Raw genomic sequence first — 15,695 nt, 5'->3', positions numbered from 1 at the left:
GGGCAGGCCACACAGGATTTGGGTGCTGATCCCAGCTGTCAACCAAACTCCTATATAGGAAACAGTCCTGCTTCCTGTGGGAGAGGTTCTCTTGCTAGGACTGGAGTCTGGGTCTCTTGAGGGCCAAGGCCTGCATCTCCTCAGAAACCTGTACACTAAAAGGAAAAAAAAAAAAGAAACCTGTAAACTGTCAGGGTGGTCTGAGCTGGACAGAAGACTGTCAGTGGCTGAATTTGGAAGGCCACTTCTTAGCTAATTCCCTATTTCCTGCCACTCTAGGGAATAGGAACATACCAGTTGTCCCTTGTTGGACTGGGCAGAGCTGAGGGAGAAAGTCTTATGCAACTCTGACAAGTGTTGACATGCCAACCCCTGACAGACAATCCCATTTGGTCCATTTATAGTTAGCTGGGAGAGGGATGTCTTTTGAGGTTCACCACAGGAGTGTTTCTGCTTTGATCCTAGCTGAACCAAAAGAATATGACACTGAGTAATCGGTGCCAGGTGTTTGACCGTTTCCAGGACACCATTTCACAGCACGTCGTCAAAGTGGATTTCCTGAACCGAATTCACAAGAAGCACCCTCCTAATCGCCGTGTGCTCCAGTCGGTCAAAAGAAGAAGCTTGAAGGTGAGTCACAAACCTGGTTCAGGCAGGATGGTGGTTTCTGATCACCTTCAAGGTATAGACAGAGGGCCATGGTCCCACTTCCACAAATAGGGAAACTGAAGTCCCTGAGACTTCTCTGTGGTATCTGAACAAGTAATGATTGTGGCTGTACATTTTAATACTTGAGGAGGGTGGTCGGGATTATGAATGCCAAACCCCATAGTCGGCCTTAAAACTGCAGGTCTCTCGTTCTCCTGCAGATAAACAGTCTTTAACCCCTTCCACCAAATGTAGATGTGCTCTGCTGTTACTGCCCCTCTCCTGGCACTCGGTGCCATCTCTTCCTGTTTGATGGCCCCTTCCTAGAGCTGTCGTGAGGTGAAGGTGGGGGTGATTAAGCAGAGGGCCATGTGGAAAGTGGGCTATCCCAACTGAGGAATTTAAGAGAGAAAATGTCTAAAGGAAAGTTAAATCTCTTCCCAGGCTGCTGTTAATATATTAGCAATACATTTTATGTACTTAACAATTATTAAAGTGTATCCACAGAGATTTGACAGAGAAATTTGAAGAGCATTTGGTGGTGTTGAGGCTGGTTCTCATAAGCCACTCAGTCCCCTCATGCATTTAACTTAGAGAGCCCAACACTATATACCTATATATAAGCTGATTTTTCTCTTTTGAAATAATTCCAGACTGTCATATGTTATCAATAGGAACCAGCAATTCTTAAATATGGCCACTTGGGGGCAGCCATACTTTAAAATCACACCAGCCCCACCCTGGCTGATGGTGTTGCTCAGTTGGTTGCCCCATGCACTGAAAGGTTGCCAGTTCTATTCCTGGTCCAGGCACATACCTAGGTTGCAGGTACAGGAGGCAACCAATTAATGTTTTTCTCATACATATTCCCCCCCCCTTCGCTTCCTGTCCCTCCCTTCACTTCTCTCTAAAATTAATCAAAACAGCCCTAGCCAGTTTTGCTCAGTGGATAGAGTGTCGGCCTGCAAACCAAAGGTTCCTGGGTTCGATTCCAGTCAAGGGCATGTACCTGGGTTGCGGGCACATCCCCAGTAGGAGATGTGCAGGAGGCAGCTGATCGATGTCTCTCTCTCATCGATGTTTCTACCTCTCTATCTCTCTCCCTTCTTCTCTGTAAAAAATCAATAAAATATATCTTAAAAAAAAATAGTAATAAATAAAATTAGTAAAAACATATCTTCTGGTGAGGATTTTTTTTAAAAAATCATACCCATCATTTCCAGTGGGTGTCAGCACCAGCAAGATGTTAACTGTTGAAAATTGGATAACAAACTCTTAACTGTGTAAATATTTATACTTCAGTGGAAACACCAGTTTTCCAAAATTAAGTTAGGTATTTTCAGTTGGGGGTAAGAAATATTACAGGTGACAAGCCTCATACCTTAGTTCAGTGGTCCGCAAACTGCAGCTCGCGAGCCACATGCAGCTCTTTGGCCCCTTGAGTGTGGCCAAAGTTTCAATCGCACTGTACATGCGCGCCCGCACGTGGTATTTTGTGGAAGAGCCACACTCAAGAGGCCGCAGTTTGCCGACCACTGCCTTAGTTAAACAGATCTAGAAAAAATCTAGACTATAATTCACCATATAGGTATGGAAAAGAGCCGGGCTACCAAAATGAACAGGCCAAGAGGCTTTGATAAACCCTGTCATTTTATAATGTTCCCTTTTAAAATGTTTCTCTATTCTTGAGGAAAATCCAAGGGCACAAATTTTCTGAAAAGCATTTTGTAATTGGACAATTTGAGAGTGAAATAAGGACAGGGAGCCCTAGCTGGGTGGCTCAGTTGGTTGGAGCTTCCTGCCATACATCAAAAGGTTGCAGTTTTAATTCCATTCAGGCCACACTCCTAGCTTGTGGGCTAATCTCTGGTTAGGCACATACGGGAGGCTCCTGACCAAGGTTTCTCTCTCTCTTCCCCCCCCTCCCCTCTAAAGTCAATAAAAACATATCCTCAAATGAGGGTTCATAATAATAATAAAGAAGCCCTCGCCGGTTTGGCTCAGTGGATAGAGTGTCAGCCTATGACTGGAGTCCTGGGTTTGATTCCAGTCGAGGGCACATGCCCAGGTTGTGGGCTCGATCCCCAGTAGGGGGCGTGCAGAAGGCAGCCAATCAGTGATTCTCTCCCACCATTGATGTTTCTATCTCTCCCTCTTCATTCCTCTCTGAAATCAATAAAAATAAATAAGTAAATAAAAATTAAATTAAAATAACAATAATAAAATAAGGAAAGGCAATCATTTGGGGCTTTCCTTCCCTTATCCTCCCTAAGAACCTGCTCGCCAAATCTCTTGGTTCTCCCAAAATATTTTCCAAATCTACCAGGTGCTTTTACATCTCTGCCTTAGGTACTGCTTCCCTACCCTATTTCCCCTTGGTCTGCCTGGAAGTTCCTTCTTAACTGCCAAGTCTCAGCTCAAATACCGCCTTCCTATAAAATCTCTAATCCCAAGCGTCTGTCCCCCAGGTAGAAATAAGCACTTTTCTCCATGTTTTTAATAGCTACTTAGACATACCTTTATTCTAGGATCCATTACATTGTATTATAATGTTTCTGTGTTTACTAGACTGTGAGCTCCTTGAGGGCAAGGCTTAAATTTTGTTCATCTGGATTTCTAGGAATTGGCACAGTGCCCAGACTCAGGAGATGCTCAATAAATGTTGGTTGAATGTATGAATGATTCTTTGCTTGTGTGGCGCTTTCATTCTTACATGGTGAGATTCAGAGTGTGTCTTCTGTTTGTGAACAAAGAGGTCTTCAATTGTTTTATGAGTCATGAATGAATGGAGAAAACTGACATTGAGTGCTTATCTGGAGCCAGGCCTCATGCTGAGCATGTCTGCTGTGAATGTGATATATATATATATATATATATATATTTAACTTTTTATCTCTTCAGATATTGTTTACTTACTTTCCAAACTTGATCCTAAGCAATAAGAGCCCAGGGTACCACTCTGGACCCCTGTTTGGTGTCAGTCTTCTACTTTTTAGACCAAAGCAGAAGGCATATACAATGATTTCTGGCTTCCTCAGTCCTTAGACCTTAATGAAGTAAAGTGGGGGGCATGCCTGCTGTTTCCAGTGTTGTGCCTTCTCAAGCTAGCGTGCATATGTGTTAGGCAAAGAGATGGTGGCACAGAGCAGTTGCTGCCCACCAAGCCACCTTATCCCAGAGTGGATGATGGTCCCCTGGGCATCAGCACCAAGGACAGAAGAGCACGGTCAGAGCAGAATCAACTGGCCGTGTTGGCACTATCTCCCTCTCCTTCCTCCTCCTATCTCTTCTGAACAGGTTCCTGATGCTATCAAATCTCAATACCAGTTTCCACCCCCACTCATTGCACCCGCGGCCATTCGGGATGGAGAGCTGATCTGCAATGGGATCCCTGAGGAATCACAGATGCACCTTTTGAACTCTGAGCACTTAGCCACCCAGGCAGAGCAGCAAGAGGTGAGTGAAGGCAGGGCTGGGATTCCAAATCTAATCTTCCATCCCACTGCAGCTGTTATGGAAATAGCCTCAGTGTCATTCCCATCCCCATCTTCTACAACCCCCCCCCCATCCCCACCCCCCCAAGAGTTGACTATTTCAGGGAGAACCTCTGACTCAGATCTTGAGGCAAGTAAGAGAACTACAGAGTCAACCGGTCTGCTTCTTTCCATCGGTCTCCCTGCACTGTGAGATGGGCAAAACTGTCTGTAGAAAGAGCTCAGTAGACCCATAGAGAGACTAGGTGATAGTGCTGGACACACAGCCGATGTTTAGGGTACTTGCTGAATATTGGTCACAAGGTGAGCCTTAGGGGCAAAACCAGAACGGGAATCCCAAGCTCTGCTGACCAGGGTGTTGTCTGCTGAGTGTACCAACAAGTCTTGCTTGGGAATGGAAATGGAATCCTATCAGGAGTCAAGCACACCCTTTCTGGGCATTCGCAATGGGACCTCGGAAACAGTGTTTATCAGCTCTGCTGTAGCCCTGGCCACTGTGGCAGGAAGGACCAGCGCCTCCCAGGCCTCTTACCCTCCTCTCCTCTCCTCTCCTTCCATTACAGTGGCTCTGTAGTGTTGTTGCGCTCCAGTGCAGCATATTGAAACATTTATCTGCTAAGCAGATGCCTTCGCATTGGGACTCTGAACAGACAGAGAAGGCTGATATTAAGCCTGTTATTGTGACTGACAGCTCAATCACCACCTCCCTGCAAACAGCTGACAAGGCACCTACTACACCTTCCCACTATCCCCTGTCCTGCCCCTCAGGGATTAGCACCCAGAATTCCCTGAGCTGCTCTCCACCCCACCAACCCCCAGCCCTAGAGGACATCAGCTGCAGTTCTTGTGCGGAAAAATCCAAGAAAACCCCCTGTGGGACTGCCAACGGGCCAGTGAACACAGAGGTGAAAGCCAATGGCCCACACCTCTACAGCAGCCCCACTGATTCCACGGACCCCCGGCGACTTCCAGGCGCCAACACCCCCCTACCAGGCCTCTCACACCGACAAGGCTGGCCCCGGCCCCTCACACCACCAGCGGCTGGGGGGCTTCAGAACCACACCGTCGGCATCATTGTGAAGACAGAGAATGCCACTGGCCCCAGCTCTTGCCCCCAGAGGAGTTTGGTTCCTGTCCCAAGCCTGCCCCCTTCCATTCCCAGCTCTTGTGCCAGCATCGAGAACACCAGCACTTTGCAAAGAAAGACTGTCCAATCACAGATAGGACCTCCGTTGACAGATTCAAGGCCACTGGGCTCACCCCCAAATGCCACCCGGGTGCTCACTCCCCCCCAAGCAGCAGGAGACAGTATCTTGGCCACAGGAGCCAGCCAAAGTTTCTGCTCACCAGCGCCATCTTCAGGTGAGTGCTACTCAGCCTTAGGGTGATTTGGAGTAATTTTATGTTCTTCCTGACAAATAAGCTTCAAAAAATCTTATCTGTGAATATTTCAGAGGGCTTTGATCTCTGTATTATTTATCCTCCCCCCATTTCTGTGATGGAAGAGAAAGTACATGTTAACTTGTCTTCGTCTATTCAGTGGGACTGCTTAGGCTCTGAAAGCTTAAGTAATTTCTTTAAGGTGATCTAACAAGTCAGTGGCAGGATTGGAACTACAGCCTGGATCTTCTGATTCTGCCTTCCCACTCCTTCCAGGCCTGGGTCTTCTGCCTGTTTTATCCCATCACCCTTGAGGAAGGCAGCATGTGATCCGAAACCATTGTGCTCATCCTGAGGCTCTGAGTGATAGCCTCTGTTTCATGATCCGCACCAGAGATTAGATCCACACCTGATCCAGAATCTCAGAGCCTGGTTATTTTGAAGGAACTTCCATGTCAGGAAAAGCAGGGCTAGAAAGGAACACTGCCTTTAGAATTGCTGCAGAGTGGGATGCCCATAGAGATAGTTCTGGCCCAAAAGCTTGCCCTCATGTCCATACTTGACCTAGTGTGGACCTGCTGTCAGCTATCTCCAGTCAGCGCTCGGGACCTCGAGGTTGCTGACCTCAGCATCTGAACCAGGTATCAGATGCTGCTGAAACCCCCTGTGGTCTCTCCTGTCTGAACTGAAGCTGGCCTCCTTAGTCAGCTGGAAGTCTTGGTAACAAGGTGTCTGTGACTTCTCTGCCTGGAGCCCCTGATCTCAGGGTGGCCCCACTTCTCAGGCTTTTTCCTGGATAGATTTTGCACCTGTGAGTCAGACTTCAGTAGGCAGGAGCTTTAGGGGCAGGCACCACTTATTTAAATGAATAGCAGTAGTAGGGAGGTAGTCATGGCTCAGAGAATGAAGTTACCCCACCAACATTCCCCAGAGCAGTAGATTTCACTGGATCTCAGTTCCCTGGAGCCTTCTGCATGCCTGGGTGCATTGTCGTTCCATCTGCCCTTCCTCACCACACGTTTTTAGCTCTAGGAGTTCCAGAGCCTATGGGGTGAGAATCGAGAAGGGAACATCACCTTGGGTCCGAAATCCAGACCTGTCTCGGCAGTGGGGGATTGTACCGGTGGGTTTCCCTCAGGCGACGTAAGTAACAGTCTTCCTGCTCCGTCCCCAGATGGCAAGGTCAGCCCCGGCACGTTATCCATAGGAAGCGCTTTAACCGTACCCTCTTTCCCAGCCAACTCTACTGCCATGGTGGACCTCACCAACTCACTTCGAGCATTTATGGATGTCAATGGAGGTGAGTGAGTGAGCTGCTGCTCTGCCACCAGCTACTGTGGTGGAAGTGCTGTCCCCACGCAGCATTCAGCTCATTTCAAAAGGGGTAGAAGGGACGCCTGATCTCAGGGCTGGAGAGGGGAGTGGTGTAGAGAAAAAAGCCCCTTCTATCTCTGCCTTATGCATATACACATAATCAAAGATGAAGAGAGAACAGAGCCAAGCTGACCAGTGAGAAGAGAAGAAAATCACTATAGTCAGATCACCTGCACTTGCAGAATAAAATCAGGAGGCATCTCGCCCCCACAATCAAGGAGAAGCAGGGCAGAACTCGGTCTCTGTAAACAGAGTGGGTAGAAATCTAAGCCCCAATATCAGACATCCAGGCCCTTCCCCATGCACAGGCAAATGGTTTATCTTGCTCTACCTTTCTAGGACCACTTTACCTAAAATCCAGCTACCCCGGGGCAGGAGGCATCTGCATAGTCTGCACTGGGGCCTGTCTCTCACGGCAGATGGCTAGTGAGATGCCCAGCCAAGATCTTTGTATCACTTTGTGCTATTTTTTAAAAAGCTCTTGGCTGGATTTTAGAAATGCTGCACTATTTGCTCGGTAACCTTAGCCTACTTCTCATTCCATTTCCTCCTCAGCTGCTTTTTTAATCTTTCTCTTTGGTTAATAGAAATCGAGATAAATATGCTGGACGAGAAGCTGATCAAGTTTCTGGCCTTGCAGAGAATACATCAGCTTTTCCCCTCCCGGGTCCAAACTTCACCGGGCAGTGTCGGGGCACATCCACTGGCTTCTGGAGGGCACCACACAGAAGGTGCGCATGCACACCTGCCACCACACCACGCCATCAGATCTCTGTGTGAATGGCCATCTCCCCTCCATGGAAATCTCAGCTTTCAGTGTGTGCTTTTTATGGGCTTTATAAAGCACCATGGTTTTTGTTTTTTTTCTCAGAAAACAGATACAAAATGGCACCCACAGCTTTCAGCTCAGACTCCAGGAAGTGCACTGTAACTTTCTTTCATACATATCCACTTTGAGACACAGAAAGCAGCTACAAGTGCCTTTGGGTATATGTAGTGTTTTCTGCTCAATTGCTGTCAAATATTCAAGTTAGAAGAATTTCCCAAAAGGTGAGAAACAGAGTAACAGTTGGGCTAGCCTCCTGGAAATCCTTCCCAAGAGGTTAACTCTGCTTAGGACTCCCCTTGGAGCATTAGCTGTTAAAAGTTTGGTCCCCAGACCAGCAGCAGCAGCTGCATCTAAGAACTTGTTAGAAATGCAGAGCTTTGGCGCCACCTTAGACCTACAAAATCATAATCTGCATTTTAACAAGATTCTAGGCAAATCATACGCACCTTAAAGTTTGAGAGAGGTGGTCTGTGCCCTTTTTTGCACAACCTCCCTATAGGACCAGCTAGTATATCCCTGACAAACCAACCAGCAGCCAAGAGCTTATAAAGTACTATCATCCTTAAATTCTGTGACCATTGTCAAAGCTCTGGGCCTTCTTACCCCATGTGAGGACTGCTGTGTGTGGGACAAAGAGCCTCACCGTGAAGCAGCCCAGTGTTAGATGTGAGTTTGTAAAGATTACTCATCCAGTGGGATTATATTCTTCAAGTGATACGCCAAAGGTCCAGGTTCTGTTAATGTTTGAGCCATATGTTCTGTTGGTTTGCATTTGAGTGTCAGGTTCTGAGTTTCTGAATAACCCTATCCCTGTGTTTGTCTTGTAGTGCAAAGAAAGGAGGTACAGGCCCGAGCTGTGTTCTACCCTCTCTTAGGGTTGGGAGGAGCTGTGAACATGTGTTATCGAACCCTCTACATCGGGACAGGTGAGCCAGCTAGGAGGTGCTGAGTCTGTTCAGCCCTAAAGGCTAACACTCTTACCCTCAAAGGCTAGAAAGGGGCAGACTGGTTTAACTTGATGGATGTCCCAACCAGAGGGGCTAAGATAGGAGACCATCAGCTGCTTGTCTTCCCTGCCTTCTGCCCCTTTGCTTTGTGCCCAGTGTGACATCAGGAGAGGTAAAACTACTGACTGCTGCTCAGTGAGGCATTTAAAACACTGCAAGGAGATATCCAAGGAGAGAGCACATGCTTTCTGCCTGCAGGTCTTTGAAAAAGTTACGGTGCTCACATACACCTGGGCTTTAGTTCGCTCTCTATCTTGTACAGAGGTGCAGGCAGATTAGCCCCCAGCCTAGACATTTCCCTTCTTTCAGGTGATATGATTTATAGGCCCTGCACCCCATGTTGTGTTCTCATGAAAACATCCCATCCTCTCCCTAGCCAGTTTGGCTCAGGGGATAGAACGTTGGCCTGTGGACTGACGCTCCAGTCAAGGGCACATGCCCAGGGTTGTGGACTCAATCCCCAGTAGGGGGCATGCAGGAGGCAGCCAGTCAATGATTCTCTCACATCAGTGATGTTTCTCTCCCTCTTCTTTTCTCTCTGAAATGAATAAAAAATATATTTTAAAAAATGAAAAGAAAATATCGCATTTTCTTCAGTAGCTCACTGTACCCATCTGGGCAGGAGCCATATGTTCTAAAGCAGATCAGCTGGCAAAGACAACTGTTCTTTAGCAAGTGGTTGAAAAGACATCAGCTTTAGTTTAAAATACAAGGAGGGGGCCCTGAGCTACCTGTCCCTCAGGGTCTCCTAGTGCCTGCCCAGAAGCTAACACTCCCCCTCCCCCACACCTTGACACGTACACGTTACAATTTGTTCTCTGCCCCCTTTTCCTCTATTCATGTCACCTTGCAGGAGCTGACATGGACGTGTGCCTTACAAACTATGGTCACTGTAACTACGTGTCCGGGAAACACGCCTGCATATTCTACGATGAGGTAAGGGGTATTGATGGGGTAGGAGGGAGCTCTCCCCACCCGAGGCCTCTCCCAGGCACTGCGTTTTTGTTCAGTGCCTGGGTGAGAAGAAGGGGGTTGGGGGTCTTCTCCTTTTCCCTTCCTGTCATCTGGGGAGGAGAAGAGGCTTGGTGTGAAAGGACATTCTACCATGGCCATCTGCTCCCCAGGAGCGGGGCTACCATATCTCCTGAGGTTGATCACAGGCTCAGCTGAGGTGGGGGGAGGGGTGGGGCTAAGCAGGGGGAGGAAACAGTATAGAAAGAAGCCAAGCCCTCTTAGTGCAACTCTGTGAGTTTCATCATCTCATATGCCAGTGATTTCAAGTGCACGCACTTATGTATACAGCACTTCAGACTTGACCAGTCCTTTCTGAGCACCCCTCACCCCAGTCATGCAGTATCTAAAATGGGGAGGTACAGGGATCCATCTGGCCAGTGATTACAACAGGAGCCAGTGCTGAGGAGGCAGAAAAGGGGGGGGGGGGTGTCTAAGAAGGAAAGCTTCCCTGAAGGGGTGAATCTGTTTTGTTTATTTGTTTTTGTTTTTTATTGTTAGAGTACATTTATGAAAGCTGGGGACAGTGAAACAAGGCAGGGCTTCGGATAGAAGAAGTAACAGGAGAGAACCTAGGGCGAATCTGCTTTGGCTCTGGAAAGTCAGAGAAAAGGGAGCCTTAGAGATAGGTTCAGGGGTGAGCCTGGGACTAACTGACAGTGCCCATTGCTCCCCTGGTTGCAAGTCTCCTGGGTTCCCTTAGAGGTTAGGAGTTGCATGCCTGTGGGGGGAGGGGAGGGAGGAGGGAAAGGCGGGAGCTTGCTCCTGGGAGTACACAGGAGGCAAATTTTGAGCCCCAGTCGAAAAGTATAGGGAAGAAGGGCACGATTGGGAAAGAAAGAGAGCTCCCCAGATAGAGCAGCACAGCCTTCTCCATATGTCCTCTCTCCCCTTAGCCCCAGGCCCCACGCAGCAGACCACACATCTTATCTTCCCTCCTCCTCCTCAGAATACCAAACATTATGAGCTGTTAAACTACAGTGAACACGGGACAACGGTGGACAATGTGCTGTATTCATGTGACTTCTCTGAGAAGACCCCGCCAACCCCCCCAAGCAGTATTGTTGCCAAAGTGCAGAGTGTCATCAGTAAGTTGGAGCATGGCCTGTGGCCGTGAAGCCTGCCATTTTTGGACACATTTTCTAAGGCTCTGTCAGGGTGGCTGAGGCTTGCTGCCAGTGATATGCTGTCTCTTGCCTTCCTGGTTGCATTGGCCAAGTGCTTACTCCTGGGCCCAGGGAGGGTCATGGAGAACCAAGTGCCGTGCACGCACTTATGTATACAGCACTTCAGACTTGACCAGTCCTTTCTGAGCACCCCTCACCCCAGTCATGCAGTATCTAAAATGGGGAGGTACAGGGATCCATCTGGCAAACAGCCCAGATTGTTGGACCGCTCACTGTTCCTCTCTGGTGACCATCCCCTTTTTCCCCAGGGCGCCGCCGGCACCAGAAACAGGATGAAGAGCCAAGTGAGGAGGCACCCATGATGAGTTCCCAAGCCCAGGGGCCACAACGGAGACCTTGCAACTGCAAAGCCAGCAGCTCGAGCTTGATTGGGGGCAGTGGGGCCGGCTGGGAAGGCACGGCCTTACTGCACCATGGCAGCTACATCAAGCTGGGGTGTCTGCAGTTTGTCTTCAGCATCACTGAGTTTGCGACCAAACAGCCCAAAGGCGATGCCAGTCTGTTGCAAGATGGGGTCTTGGCCGAGAAGCTCTCTCTCAAGCCCCACCAGGGCCCTGTGTTGCGCTCCAACTCCGTTCCCTAGGACTGGTGGCTACCCCATCACCCGCCTCACTCACCCCAAGACTCCTGCAATGCAAAAATGTACACAAACCAAGCCCGGGTTTTTTCTATACTCCACCAGAAACCCTTCAACTACAATCTTTGCATGACATGAAGAAAACCTTTTGACTGTTTTTTAAAATCCTTTTTCTTTTCTCAAGTTCTAGGGGGCATTTGCACATATATTTGTACTCAACATTTCATGGAAAAGCGGCAGACCCGAGCTGAGGAACAGCGTGGGCAGGGAGGGGAAGGCCAATGGTCTGGACACTTCCTCCAACACAAAACCGTTCCCCACCCACCTGCTCCCTCCCCCTCGCCCGCCGTTGTAAAATAATCAGAAACTTGTTCTATTTTGTGGCAGTGACAATAGTTTTATATTAAAAGAAAAAAATACAGTTTTCATACAGCAAAATCTATACAATATCATTGTTTTATTTAATATAAAGATCGCTACCCACCCTCTTTCCATGGTTCCCACCCTCCAAGTTATTTTCCCTTTCTGCAGCGGTTGCACTACAGGTAGCTACTGTGTATTATGGACAAATGAGAAATGAATCCTTTTTCTGGCTGTCCATCTATTTTATTTCGAATAAGGAAAAGTGTATTTGGATTTTGTGTAAATACATCTAGTGATGACATTTTTTCAATGTTTTTAAAAACTGTGTACAGTACTACATGTGGTAGAGCGTTTTCTTCAAATTGTCTATTGTAGCAAAAATGTTTTTTGTCGTAAACCTGTTTTGTCTCCTTTTTTTGTTCTCTTGCCACTTCTCTCCTCTTCCTCCCACCCTTGACTCCCTCCTCTTCTCCTACCCCACAACTAGTACCAATGTACATAGTAATTGTAATGTTTTAGACTTTACAGAAACTTTCCTGTATTCTGTATATAAAAAAACAAAAATACTTCAAATTATGTTTTCTGCCTGTCTGTCCTACCTGTCATCATACTTGGAAGGGACCCTCCCTGAGATCTTGGTCCCACAGTCTCCTTGAACAAGTCACATTCCCCAAGGGAAATCAGGAGAGGGGAGGTGTTGTAGGAAAGTGAGCCTACAGTGCATGGGGAGTGGAAATGGAAGGGTAAGGGTGCATCTGCTAAGGGGAGCTGTTGTATGACTTTGTGGGTGACTTAGAGTTTAGAGGGTTTGATTATTTGACATGATCAGATTCTGCAAGATTCTAAGAATGTTCAGGCCCCTGCTCTTATTGGCTCCAAAACCAAGACATTAAAACAAGCTGGCATGAGTGAGACCTCTGCATTCTGGTCTAGAAGCTTTAATCTAGAGAGTAGAGACTGCCTTTAGTTCCAATTACTTGCTGTCATACTTTATTCATCTATTCTGGGAGGTCATAACACCTGGTTTTGTCCTTTCCCTGTCACCTTAGCTGGACATGGAGCAATTCAACTACCGCTTGACCCTCTGTGCCTGAATCTTGGTCTAGCTCACTTGCTATGAGCAGTCAACAAGGCAGATGGTGGCCCCTGCATCTTAGAATGTAGTGTGGAGCAATCTGTTGATTCAAACGTCTCTGGGGAAATATGAAAAATGAGAAATCCAGTCTCTAACCCCGGCTGTGCCACAGTTTATAGGACTGCATTCACTACTCCACAGCAGCAATTCCTCAAGACGAAGTCTATGCATTACCTTAATTCTAAGGCCCTGAGCCCTCTTATTAAACCAAATTCCACCCTTTCCTCTTCAAAGACCTTCCATGAGAAACTATCTGGGAAGTTTTTCCTAAAGACAGTCTCCCAACCCTGGCCAGATGGCTCAGTTGGTTAGAGCATTGTCCTGATACATCAAGGTTGCAGGTTTGATCCCAGGTCAAGGCACATATAAGAATCAACCAACGAATGCATAAATAAATGGGACAACAAATCAGTTTTTCTTTACCTTCCTCTCTCTCTCTAAAAAGTCAATAAATAGATTGGCCAGCATGGCTCAGGGGTTGAGTGTCAATCTATGAACCAGGAGATCACAGTTCAGTTCCTGGTCAGGGTACATGCCAGTCAGTGTTGTGGGCTCGATCCCCAGTATGGAGCATGTAGGAAGCAGCCGACTAATGATTCTCATCATTGATGTTTCTGTCTCCCTTCCTCTCTGAATCAAAATATATGAAAAAGAAAAGTCAATAAATTAAAATAATGACAGTCTCTGACCCAGCTGAAGAGCACCTGTGTGTCTGTCCCAGCACTGTTCAAGTAGGTGGCCTGTTGGCCTGTCAGGATCTGGCTTCAGGGGTGGAGAAGGCACTGTGTCCTTAATATTCCATCCCCAGCCTCATCCCACAACTTCAATTGAACCGTGAATCCACAGTGCAGCTAAATAAGGAAACTTGCCTGGGAATCTGAGGTCTGTTCCAGGCTTCCACCTACCTGTCAAGCTTTGCCCCTGCCCTAATGGGCCTCCTGAACTCCCTAAGGACAGAAACATATCTTGTTCAACTCCATCTTTCCAAGGCTAACCATACTGCTGGCACACTGTAAGTGCCAAACAATGGATACTAAATTGTACTGGATTTCTCAGGCAAGGTCCTTTCTTCTGGCAAGTCACCTGGCTGGCCAGGAATATCCTTACCCTTGCCTCCCTGGTTGTTCCCACCCACCTTGCCGTCAAAGTCACTTCTTCCATTGAGTGATGGAGTATCTTTACCCATTTCTACCACCTGTGAGAACCATTCCATGGAGAATTTCCTCCTGGAAGTCAGATAAATATTATACTCTTTCTCTTCCTGCTTCCCTTCGGAATTGGAGGAGGTGGGGAGCAGAGACAGAAAGATATAGACAGCTAAGGAAAGTGAATCCTGACAGCCCTTCACTGATGGTGCCATGCTGAGCACTGTGTCACCTCCTTGCCTTCTATGGGAAGAATCCTAAGAGCTGAGGATGGGTTATGAGGATATGAATGGAAGGACTTGTTTATGGAGGAAAAGGTATCCAGGATGGAACTTGCTTTCAGATACAAAAGTATTCATGTACAAAAGCCTCTTCAGAGGGAACAACTCTGTTACAGTCACCCAGAGGGCTCACACACACACCGTTAGCCCTCCTACAAGCCTTCAGTTATAGGGCACCACACGAAGGACAGGTATATTTGATATTCATTCAAGCACACACACACTCAGAGACTACAGATACATGCACATGCCTGGAGGGGCTCTTGGCAACATGGACACAAACACATGAAAGATGCACACACAAAGGATCCGGCCCTGGCTGGGTAGCTCAGATGGTTAGAACGTGGTACCCATATGCCAAGGATATGGTTCCATCACTGGTCAGAGGGGAGTCAACCAATGAGTGCATGAATGAGTGGGACAACAAATCGATGTTTTTCTCCCTCCCTCTCCTTCTAAAAGGAAGGTGGCCCTAGGAGGCTAGGCTCAGTGAATAGAATGTAGGCCCACGGACTGAAAAGTCCTGGGTTGGATTCCAGTCAAGGACACATTCCTTGGTTGCAGGCTCCATCCCTGTCCCTGGTGGGGGTGTTTGGGGGAGGCAACCAATTGATGTGTCTCCGTCACATCTATGTTTCTCTCTGTGTCTCTCCCCTCCCTTCCACTCTCTAAAAAAGTCAATGGAAAAACAAATAAAAGAGAAAAATTAACATAAGTAAGTAAATAAATAAAAGGAAGTGGGGGGGAAACCTGAAGGGTGATCCCAGAGCCCACGGGTACATTATATACCCCCCAAAATCACTCACACACGGTATGTGGGTGCGTGTACAGACCTAGAGGGCACCCTCAGCGTGCCGGTGCACACACACGCATCTAGAACGAGTTCACGCGGGCACACCTAGAGGGCGCTCCCAGGGCCCAAGTGTACACACGCACCTTGGTGTTCACACAAACAGACATCCAGAGGACACAGACGCGTGCCTAGGGGGCGCTCGCAGGGCCCACGCACGCACACACCCCTGCACTGCCTGCAGCCGCCAGTCTTCCCCTCCACCTCCGCCTTCCGGAGATCCTCGCGGCGCCCTTCCAAGCCAGTGCGGGCTCGATCGGCAGCTGCCAGGCGGCGATCCAGGGCGGCACGGGCCTGGGCGGGAGCCCGAAGGCGCGGCCGGCATGGAGGCGCTGCTGGGCGCGGGAGGATTGCTGCTGGGCGCCCCACTGCCCTCTTTTAATTGTCAATCTGTTCCATTTCCATACCTCTGAT

At 48.1% G+C, this 15,695-nt stretch overlaps 1 protein-coding gene across 6 annotated transcripts in view; it reads left to right on the top strand.

The window, feature by feature from the left end:
• PHF12 (PHD finger protein 12) overlaps positions 1 to 12,443 on the top strand; it is a 41,173-nt gene extending 28,730 nt beyond the window's left edge. For 3 of the 6 annotated variants that reach the window (XM_006768043.2, XM_015566743.1, XM_006768045.2), the window contains 9 exons: positions 466 to 630; positions 3,946 to 4,104; positions 4,706 to 5,504; positions 6,697 to 6,822; positions 7,484 to 7,627; positions 8,553 to 8,651; positions 9,586 to 9,668; positions 10,693 to 10,831; positions 11,179 to 12,443. In XM_006768043.2, coding sequence (XP_006768106.1) covers positions 466 to 630; positions 3,946 to 4,104; positions 4,706 to 5,504; positions 6,697 to 6,822; positions 7,484 to 7,627; positions 8,553 to 8,651; positions 9,586 to 9,668; positions 10,693 to 10,831; positions 11,179 to 11,513 — 2,049 coding nt within the window. In that variant the 3' untranslated portion in view covers positions 11,514 to 12,443. Of the gene's footprint in view, positions 1 to 465; positions 631 to 3,945; positions 4,105 to 4,705; positions 5,505 to 6,696; positions 6,823 to 7,483; positions 7,628 to 8,552; positions 8,652 to 9,585; positions 9,669 to 10,639; positions 10,832 to 11,178 lie in introns of those variants that run through there. The other 3 variants (XM_015566740.1, XM_006768044.2, XM_015566742.1) reach the window with 3 other exon arrangements.
• The last annotated feature ends 3,252 nt before the right edge of the window (positions 12,444 to 15,695 follow it).

This window comes from Myotis davidii, unplaced genomic scaffold (genome assembly GCF_000327345.1).
Source record: "Myotis davidii unplaced genomic scaffold, ASM32734v1 scaffold363, whole genome shotgun sequence".
Lineage (NCBI taxonomy): Eukaryota > Metazoa > Chordata > Mammalia > Chiroptera > Vespertilionidae > Myotis > Myotis davidii.
The sequence above is the reverse complement of the archived record's forward strand: the minus strand, read 5'-3'. Positions and strand labels throughout refer to the sequence as shown.